This window comes from Mastacembelus armatus, chromosome 3, assembly GCF_900324485.2.
Source record: "Mastacembelus armatus chromosome 3, fMasArm1.2, whole genome shotgun sequence".
NCBI lineage: Eukaryota > Metazoa > Chordata > Actinopteri > Synbranchiformes > Mastacembelidae > Mastacembelus > Mastacembelus armatus.
Window position 1 is genome coordinate 25,169,215 of NC_046635.1, and position 10,484 is coordinate 25,179,698.

General features: G+C 36.3%; 1 protein-coding gene across 1 annotated transcript; it reads right to left on the reverse strand.

The window, feature by feature from the left end:
- Positions 1-1,015: 1,015 nt before the first annotated feature.
- On the reverse strand, positions 1,016-8,088 carry LOC113122787 (adhesion G-protein coupled receptor G5-like). Its single transcript, XM_026294350.2, has 15 exons — positions 8,005-8,088; positions 7,517-7,626; positions 7,036-7,086; positions 6,882-6,948; positions 6,557-6,698; positions 5,973-6,092; positions 4,836-4,961; positions 4,669-4,714; positions 4,428-4,522; positions 3,231-3,346; positions 2,608-2,876; positions 2,395-2,491; positions 1,954-2,083; positions 1,537-1,693; positions 1,016-1,155 (listed from the first exon to the last, which is right to left on the reverse strand). The coding sequence occupies exons 1-15, from the start codon at positions 8,010-8,012 to the stop codon at positions 1,061-1,063; spliced, it is 1,629 nt and encodes a 542-aa protein (XP_026150135.1). The 5' UTR covers positions 8,013-8,088; the 3' UTR covers positions 1,016-1,060.
- Positions 8,089-10,484: the final 2,396 nt, after the last annotated feature.

Genomic DNA, 10,484 nt, shown 5'->3' on the forward strand with positions numbered 1-10,484 from the left:
AAATATTAGTGCAACAAACTGACTGCAGGTGAGCTTGTTTCATTTTTATATGTTGAGAACTGATATCACTGTCTAAATTTTAGTGCTGCAGTGACCCATGTCACACAGATATGACAGTATGCACAACAACATTATGGTATGGAAAACCAAACACAACCAAAATGTTTCCAGCTGTTAATGTTTATATTAGTTATACTGACATTATGCAAGGTATACAGACTTTAATGAAATAGCAAATACCACAATATTAAAACCAGGTGTGCAGATTCAATACACAGCTTGATGCTTTCTCTCTTACATAAAGGTTACTAGACCACATCCCCTTAAAACCTTCACTAAAAGGTGTGAGATGTTAAAAACCTGTGCCAATCCTCTCTATCTACAAATGAAAAAAAGGGAAAATATATAAATATCTGAGTTTAAATGCATTGAAATGTGTTTTAATGATGGCGATAGTCAAATATGTGTAAATGAACACTTTTCTGTTGGCTAGTTTAGCTTTTTTAATTTTTTTTTTAATGATTTTACTGTGGGAGCTCCCATGTGCTGAAAGCACTAGGATCTCAATGCATAACTGTATATTTCCACAGCATGAAAAAAAAACTAAGTTGCTCACGATGTCACAATCACAACTAGATAGTCCTTGGTTCAAGCCTCAGTTCCTGCTTTTCTGGAGGGAGTTTCCATGATCTTCTCATGTTCACACAGTTGAGAATAGAGTGGATGTCCATGTTTTGTTTTCCTGCTGTTTGCCATGTGGAAGTGTGGATAAAAGCCTCACTACCAAGTCTTTCTAATAATATAGAGCTTAATAGAGCAAAATAGAACTTTGCATTCAATATTTAATTTCCTTACATTAGTTGACATCTTAGCCTCTGTGTTACAATGAATTACATGAAATACCTGAATTTCCCTAATGGATGACTAAAGTGTATTGTATTTTATCTTATGAAAACATTAAAGTAAAGTGGAAATAATATTTCAAGTGTTAAGCGCCCTGAAGAAACACACACAATCACAAATTGAAATGTCTCGGTATGTTGGTTAGTTGTGCTTAATGTTAGTTATTAGTGCCACTTGTTTCAGTGCTCATCTGAACATCTGATTTTCTGTTCTTTCTTAAAGACATCACAAACCACAGGAAGATGAAGAAACCTGTGTGTGAGAAATAGAGAAGCAGAAGTGTTAGAAAGAGCACAGGAGGCGATAATCATGTAAATCATGCAAATTCCACTGAAAAACCCTTTATGTCATACCACTGTTTATCAGTATTCAAATAATCAGGACAATATCGACTGCAAGCAAATGCATTTATTTTAATACTGCGTACCTTTCACTATTGACAAAAAAGTATCATTCTTCCTGATATTTAGAATGACCTGCATTACTTGGAAGTAAAATGTGGATTCTGCAGTGACATTAGGCCGTTGGGGCCACCGGTACTTCATATGTTTACCATATATAATCCTTTCCGTCATATTTAGTGTGACAACACCACATAATACAGCTCAATGCGTGAAGGCAGGTTGTGCTGACCTTGCAGTGGGTTCAGAATGCAGAAAAGGTAAAGAGCTGGAGTGGCCACTGCACCAAAACTGAAGAAGATCAGGCCCCAGGTGATGCCAAGCAGAGCAGTGACTCCCACTACCACACAAATGGCTCGCTTGGCTCCGTCACGGTCACACTGTCCAAACTGACTTGCCGAATGTGGTGTAAAAACAGTGACACATTATTAGGACACTGCCAATCAGTAACTACTATTTAAAGACCATGAAACATACAGTATATAGTCTGGTAGAGTGAATAGCAAAACTGTTTTTGAGGACAATGCTCTGGTCTAGAAAATTCATCCTGAGAAGATGCACATTTATTACATTCTGATATTTTTAATAGTGGTTCTGGAATACATACAGTATTAATACACACACATATAAAAAGCCCAATGATATGTACCTCGTTATCATTGCTGAGTATCACAATACGTCTGATGGTCACCCCTAACATGACGATGTTAAAAATGAAGATTAAGCCAAAAAATCCCACTGTAGTGACCACTCTCACCGTGTCATTCTTTATGTAGCATCTACATAAAGACAGAATATGAATAATGATTTGAGCTCATTTACTTAAAAATCACATTTTCTTCTAAAAATCTTATTTCAGGAGAATAAAGTTTCATCTGTATGCATGAAAAACAGCACTACACGTATCTCAACTTTAGTAAATGACATCCTTCGTAATGGGGGCTTTGCTGCCCATGAACTGAAATACATGTACAGCAGTTACTGTGGATAGTGTTCAAACTGTAAAAATTGTAAAGCACATGCAAAACACTTGACAAGCACAGGTTAATTATTAGTGTGTTTTTCAAATTTGTCACAGCTCTTTCCGTACATTGAAGTGTCATTGGATTTAGATGCGTCCAGAGACACAGAACCATATGGGTCTTTGCCTATGATGACCACCAGGGACACAATGACTGCAGGAATGCCTACAGGAAACACAAGTATTAGGCATTTTGACCTTTCATTTAAAAGTACTGTCACTCAAGTTTGCTGACTGATACACTTTGCACTGTAGGTCCCAGGCCATGGCAACTATACTCACCCCATCCGACTAAACTGAGTTTGAGCAGGTACCTCTTGATATAGATATTGAAGACTCTGACTAAGAGGAGGTAGAGGTGAAACCCTTCCAAGGCCATCCAGCTGAAACTGGCCAGTAGTGAGTAGTGAAGAGAAAGACCCATGTAAAAGCAAAGCCCAGCAGAGGGCAGTGCTGCTACTCTCTGACTGGGGAGAAAGTATATGTTGAGCAAAATGAGGGCCATGGCAAGATTGATGTGGATCTTCATAGAGACATCTGCTCTGAGTTTTCTGTTAGACAGAAGAGAATTGGTCCATGTTAAACTGTGAAAGGGCATATCGCAATAGCAATAACAGGTTATGTAAAGTGGGGCAAGGGAGGGCAGTATTTACTTTAAGAAGGAGAAGGAACGAAATAGTGAAAAGAAGGATGGAGAAAGCGTTGAAGAAAGAAAAAAACAAATAAGGCAACAAATATATAAATAAAAAAGCTAGCAAGAAAAAGTAATGTATGGGAAGAAGAAGAGTGCTGATGAACTAAAGATGTTATTGTAATTATGAATAAGGGCAGGGGGGAGGAAGGTACATGGGAAAACAGGGCAATGACAGGTGAGGACAAACATCCACCAAGAAAGCTTAAATTACTTATTTGTGATGAAGAGCATAACAGAGATGACCAAGGTGACAAGAGAAAGACTGCAGCCAATCAAAGTGATATATGTCAAAATCTCAGTGTCTTTAGGTGAGAGGGAAGAAGGGACCTGCAAAAAAACAAAATAAATAAATAAATAACAAATTACACAGGAGATTTCTCTTTCACCTGTATGCTTACTGTCTTTCTATTATCACATTTAGTCTGCTAGAAAAAATCAAACCAGAGATTTAAACTTATGATTTTATACACATTGAAAATAAACTAGCACATTTATTCAAGTAATTATGAAGTTTTCAGGTTGTACTTCTTAAGGTGTTTTCTATTTACATTTCTTTATACTTCTACTCTACTCCGTTGGAGAAAAAAAGGAAGTATTTTTTTACTATCCTATTTTTTTAATGACATTTGGAAGCTTAACAGTTAGAAAATACAAAATCTACAATACAAAATCTACAAAATCTACTAATCTACAATAGTTTGTTTTAGATTAGAACGCATAATTAGAGATTAACGTCCTTAAAATGCCTAACATCACTAAATCAGCTCCACAGCCAGTCAGTTCATCCAACTGTTGCTACTAACATGTTAGAGCAACAGTAATGAAGGCAGCAACATATAATAAATAGAATAGATTGTAAAGACAGTATAAAGAGTGTAACTTTTGTGCCATCTAGAGTAGCATCAAGAATGACATTGTCGGACCCATAATTTACACGATGACACAACAATACACAGTTTTCTTGAAGAACAAATATTAAATCATAAATAATTACTTTTGAAAAAAATGTTTGGCAAGTGATCATTGGCTATATATAATATACAAAATCATCTGCACATAGCTCTCTATGTATTACAGTGCAGCACGAACAATATGCAATAATGTAAAATATACTTTTTCACTGCCATAATTTTGAATGACCATCTAGACTTAATACATTTATCAGACTAACATATGTTTATTTGGGCATTCTGCCATGCAGTCTTGCACTAGCTGTGACATAACATTGCATATACAGTTTAAAATGATACTCGCATCCATAAACTGTATATATAATTTGTTGTCCACCTCTTATTTTGGTTGGTATAGTAAAGTTTGGCCACTGGATGGAAATATGGAGTTTTTTTCTGCTATGCAGCTAAATTGCCTCTGCAATTCTGCTCTGTATGCTGAGAAAGAGCAGTCCTACCATGAGCACACAGAAGACTGACAGGTGGTCACAGGAACAGGTGATGTGACTCTGACCACATTCCCACAAGGTTAGGCAGCCGTCACTACTAAACTCTGATAATTCAAACAAACAGATTTATTACATCACAGCTGAATTATATGAGCTCATTTTGCTGGTAATAAGAGAAACTCTAACTTGTCAACCTCAAAACAAGAGAAACACTTATTATTCATGATAAATGTGATGCTTAGTTACTCACCACTTGTGGAAAAGTTCAGGAACATACATGTGGGGATTTGGGCCTCCTGTGACACAATAAAAAGGTTAATATTTTATATATTAATGATGTTTTGTAAAATTTCAAGCAAAACACACAAATTTATACAGTATTCAATATAAGACTAGAGTAAATGAAGTGGTAGTTACACTTATGTTCGTAGTGAGATTCATGGTGATGTTGACACGCTCCTTCAGTCCTGATATATTCTTTCCACTCACACTCATGCCAACCAGTCTGTTCTCATACAGTACACCTCTGCTTGGCAGCATGGTCTGCAGTACAACATACATTCAGTCAGTCAGTTTATGCAAGACAACTACAACTACTGCAAAATGTCATGACTATCACTACAGTACCTTTATAGTAGAAAAGGAAAAGGCACCAGGAGATCAAAAAGTCATAAACTCCTTGACATCATCTCTCACTTTCATATCTATGAAAAATTGCCATTTTTCTTCGCTGGTGTACACACAGTGCACAAAGAGTGATCCAACTTTATAATCATATATATTTTGTAAGTTACTGCAGAGAGCTACAGTGACAAACAAAAAAGCAGCCATGCATACATCAGAAAAAAGTGACAGTTGTTTGTTCCCTTTAATAGAAACACCATGTCTGAGTGTAATGAGTTTGTTTTGTCACAAACTGAAATGTTTTCTTTCCTCTTCTCCTTTTTGTCCTCTTTTCTGATATACCTTTAATTTTTGACAGTATGGTACAAACAAAATCAGATCTAGTTTATGTTCCAAATCACTACATTTATGTTCTTATTATAAATGTGATCATTGTTTTACTGTCTCAATTATTTTAATTTAGCCAGATAGTATAATATTATTACCAGTAGATGTTCCAGGATTGTTGCTCTTAGTACCATAGGTCTTCTAAACTATTAATAAATTTAATAAATGAATGAATGAAATACAGCAGTGTTGGTCAGCAGTTTGAGATAACTGAACCGCTGACCTTTTTATCTCATTTAATTTGACACAAATGTCCAGTGGTGAAACTGAGTAGCTGGTGGTCTGTTGGTAGATCTATGAGTTATTTATCTTCAGAAATGATCACACGCCAGATATAAAGGCAGGTATGTGACATTTCACATAGTTCCTCTTTCTATCAACCCAGCCCAAATTATGATCATTACTTCATTAGCCACAACCAATTTAATTACTAGATCTCACAGGCACTGAAAACAAAATGCAAAATTGAAGGCCTGTCTAAAAAAACAATCGAAAAAAATAGGAATTGGACTGATGCAAAACCAAATGAGTGTAGTGTCTGACCGCCATAGTTTCAGGACAGGTGATCATGTAGAAACAAATCGTGTTATTTGGTCCAGCATCCACCTCTTCTGGGATTTCAACACTCGCTTTGTAGTTGGGGACAGTTTCCTGTGGCTTTGCCTATATCAGATGCATTGTGCAAAAACAGGAAGAAAAACATTGCATGTAAATACACGTAATTGTAAAATGCATTCACACAGCAACATCTGAGATATCAGCACCAGGGAAATCATTTGAATTTGCAAAGAAGGCTGACTCAGGAGCCAAAATTAAATACATGGTCAATCAGAAAGCCTTTGTCAGAAATTCAGCTGGCTAGGTATTCTTTGAGGGTTCCCTTTTGCTACGCTGCTCAACATGTACCATAAAAAGAAGAATTTCTTGGAATATTTAAGAAGATGTCTTGTAAGAAGTGTTGTACATTATACATTATACATTAAATGAGAGTAAGCATCTTCAGCCAGTTAATTGGTTTAAGTGCTAAATGCTAATGTCAGCATGCATGGCCACAATGAAAATGGTAACATCCTCATCATAGACAAGTGTTATGTTTATTCTGGTTATTGTCTTAACTAGATCCTTACCACAGTCTCATTGGCAGAAATGATAAGCTTTTTGAATGGTTGTTTGGGTTTGTATAGGACAGCTATCACATTGGTGACTGACATTGATGTAGTCTCCATCTCGTTTGCGTCATTTAGATCCTCTTCTAAGTTCTTTAGGAGGCTTTTGGCAAAGGACAAGAAATTATAAGTCATTCAGATTTAAAATTGTTGTCCTATGAGAAATTGTGGGCCACAAAATGCCTTAAACCTGATTTTAGCCTCAACCCTCAGCAAATTATTTATGCAGTTGTATTTTATCAATATTTATATATATATATACACTACATATAATTGGAATTATTACTTGACAAAATGCTGCTTGGTTCCGTTTTCCTTAATGACGTCCATACTGTTTTTGGTATCTGCAAGTGCTGTAGAGTAAATTAATGACTTATTAATGTTTAATATATAACCCCCCTCTCCAAAAATACACATACAAAACCCATGTGATGTCTCACCATCTTTTAGCTTCTTCTTTTTACTTGCACCTTGACTATTTCCATTGTTTCCTATGGGTTTAGGCAAAGGACAAGAAATTAAAAGTCATTCTGATTAATGTCTTAAACTATTTTGGTAATGACATTTAAATCTGGAACATTTCCTGATTTGCAAAAATAATAAATAATAAAATGAATTTGCTTTATGTGTTTATATATATATATATAACTGTATATATAACTATAGCTCATCAGAGCTCACAGGTCAGAAGACTGCAGTGCTAAGAACAGCATATTCTAACTACACACTAATCTCAAGTATTATTTGGGCTTTAAATAAATAAAAGAAGGATCTCTTTAATTTTAATCATTACTTGACAACTCCTGTCTGGTTCCAGATGGCATATGGTATCCAAAACTGCTGTAGAACCTCCATCCACAAACACAAAGCAACAACAAAATGAAAATCTCAAAAACAAAGAAAAAAGGCAATATGTCTCACCTGGCTTGTCCTTCTTGGGGGTGCTATTTTTTGGACATTCAGTTTGTCCATTACAAAAGTTATGAAACACAGAAAACAGAACCATCCACCAGAGCAGCCATGACATTAACCTGTGAAGTAGTGTTAACATTGAATTATATATATATAAAGGATATACCTTATAAAATATTCAGGGCAAAGACCTTTTTCAACATGACATAGAGTAGATCACTCCCTAAACCAGTGTAAACACAACCAAATTTAACAAATTAAATAACAGAAACAGATATCCAGGCTTAGTAATTCCTCCAAAATATAATATGATACAGAGTCCAAAAATACAAGAATACAATAAGTGTCACGTATCACCATTAAAATGTGTCTTGAAAAACAAAGAAACAGACATTTACTGTTGAAAAAAGTGTGTCCTATAGCCTTACTAGAGAGACACCATACAATACAAGAAGCATCAATATAAATGACCTAAAGAGAATAAAATTATAGCCTACCTTTGCATGTTTCTGAGTTCCTGTAGAAATTGTATTGTCTGATACAGAACACAGCTGATGTGACAACTGGACAAAAGCAAGTGAGGAAGCCTGCAGGACTAAAAATACTGCATGGGAAGAATTTTAAAAAGTTGAAAAAAAGAGGAAGCAGTAACAGGTAAATAGTTAAATATCGGCATCTCTTCATCCTAGAAACTAGTTTTTCCTGTACTAGCAGTTTATTTCATTATGGCTGCATGACACTTTTCCTACCAACAGAGGGGAGTATCACATCAATAAATGTTCATTGCTTTGACACACACACACACACACACACACACACACAGATAATGCATTCGTAGGTCAGATCTATATCCATTTTTTTGATTCTTCAATTGATGAGAAATGCAAAAAATGGATAAAGATGGATATTTATTGTCCATGTCTGTTAACTCTACAATTTACAGTATTGAACCAGTAATCAGTAACACCCATTCTGCAGGTAGTTACTTTTGCCTTACACATTAAATCCACTGCAAGGGATCTAATTAACTTTCATGAAGCCATCACAAAAGTGGGTGCAAACCAGGAGTTAAAAATTTTCAGTTTACTATCAATCTAACTGAAGATCTTTGCTTTGTCACATAGACAACAAGTTTGCTTGTTTTTCTTATCAGAAAAATTGTGGTTTTAAATCTCATAGCTTATCAGCACTTTCCTGTTATATTCAAAAAGTGTGTGTGTGTGTGTGTGTGTGTGTGTGCACACCTGATATTACTCTCACTGTGGGGACCACATTTCGTTTAAGGCTGGGTTTAGGTTATGGTAAGGTTTAGGGTTAGTAGTGGTTATGACTAATGTTCGGGAAAGTCTCCAGGAAGTACATGCAAGTCAATATGAAGGCCCCATGAGGAATGGAAATAAATGTGAACGTTCTTTAGGTTCTCTTTGTGCTTCTTCACCCTCCACCTCCATACATTATTGTAGTTGTCAGCCCATCAAGTTAGTCACTAAAAGACAACACCAGACATGACTTCCCCTCAAAGTAAAAGGCAAAAAGTGATTTTTAAACAAGGTTGGAAAGTACCTAATTACATTTACCGAAGCACTGCAATAAAGTACATTGCAGAAGTATCTGCAATTTACTTGAGAATTTTCATCTTCTCCTGCTTTATTTATTTATTCACTACCTGTCAGAGGCAAATATTTTACTGTTTACTCCTCTACATTTATATAGCAACTGTAGTCCAGAGTTATTTTTCAGATTTGGACAAACTTTTTAAAATAAAGTATAAGCATTAGATTTTACTCTTTCAGGAGGAAAGTATACAAAATATCCAGCAATATATGGTGTACTATGGTGCAACATTAAAGTGATAAACACAATAATGCATCAGTAATTAAAATTTCACGTTTAACATTAACAATAAATATCAGTGTGCCTAAATGTGCCTTCTGCTTAATGTCTACTTTAGATTTTACTACTATAGTTAGTTATCAGTGTTTAATTGATGGTAATAATTTGTACTTAAATGCATTTGGAATGCAGGACACTTTTTTACACTGTGGTATTTCTACTTTAACGGAATTAAAGGATCTGTTAACTTCTTCCACCGCCACGGCTTTCAAATACGCTTCATTTGCAGTTGCAGTGGAAACTATTCACGGCCACAATAGGAAAGCATTAACTTTCTATACTGGTTTTGAAAAGGCCCCCTTTAAGGTCTACAGCCTTCATTTTAACGATGAATCCGTCAGAACGATTCTTCTCACTTAGATTTTATTTTGAAAGTCCCGACAGGAACACATAGACCCCGTGCTTCTGGGCTTGACTTTGGCTCCTCCACGTTAGGCACCGAAACACCACCAACAGCGACCACTGTCCGTCCTGCTCCGGTAGAGACAGCGCGAACCACCGACTCGGGACAGGGCCGACAGCAGCTGTCCAAGTACCGGCTTCCGAGGAGATTTCCTCTGGGAAACGGGAAGAAAACTGGATTTATAGTCCGCGTCAGATCCGTTTTTGTTTTACAAGAGGTCGCGATCTAAACAACCGTGCTCGTTTTTAGCTACGACACTGCTGAAGGAGTCGGTGAAGTGCGGTGAACTTTGTGCTCGTCGTTTGGTTGTTTTTCATACTTGTCAACTTTCTCAGGGTAAATCCAACACAACTTCATTTTCCGGCTGCTGGTCCAGTGGATTTGAACATGTTAGCGGTAAATGATTTACTAAAGCTTTGTTGATAGTAGGTAGAGCTGGAGAGGCTGCGGCTCGTTTCTAAAGTGCATGTTCGAGGTTAGAAATCAGACTTGGATGTTTTTAAACGAGACACACTGCAGATCACAGAGCACAAGACGTTCGTTCCCTCACCAGTGTCAAAAAAAACTTTAAGGATAAAGCTGTATGGACTCGTAGGATCACGTATGAGTGAAAACAACTCATCGGCTTTTATGGCACTTTGACCGTAAATCTGGAACTGGGCTCTTTTCCACAATGCAAGT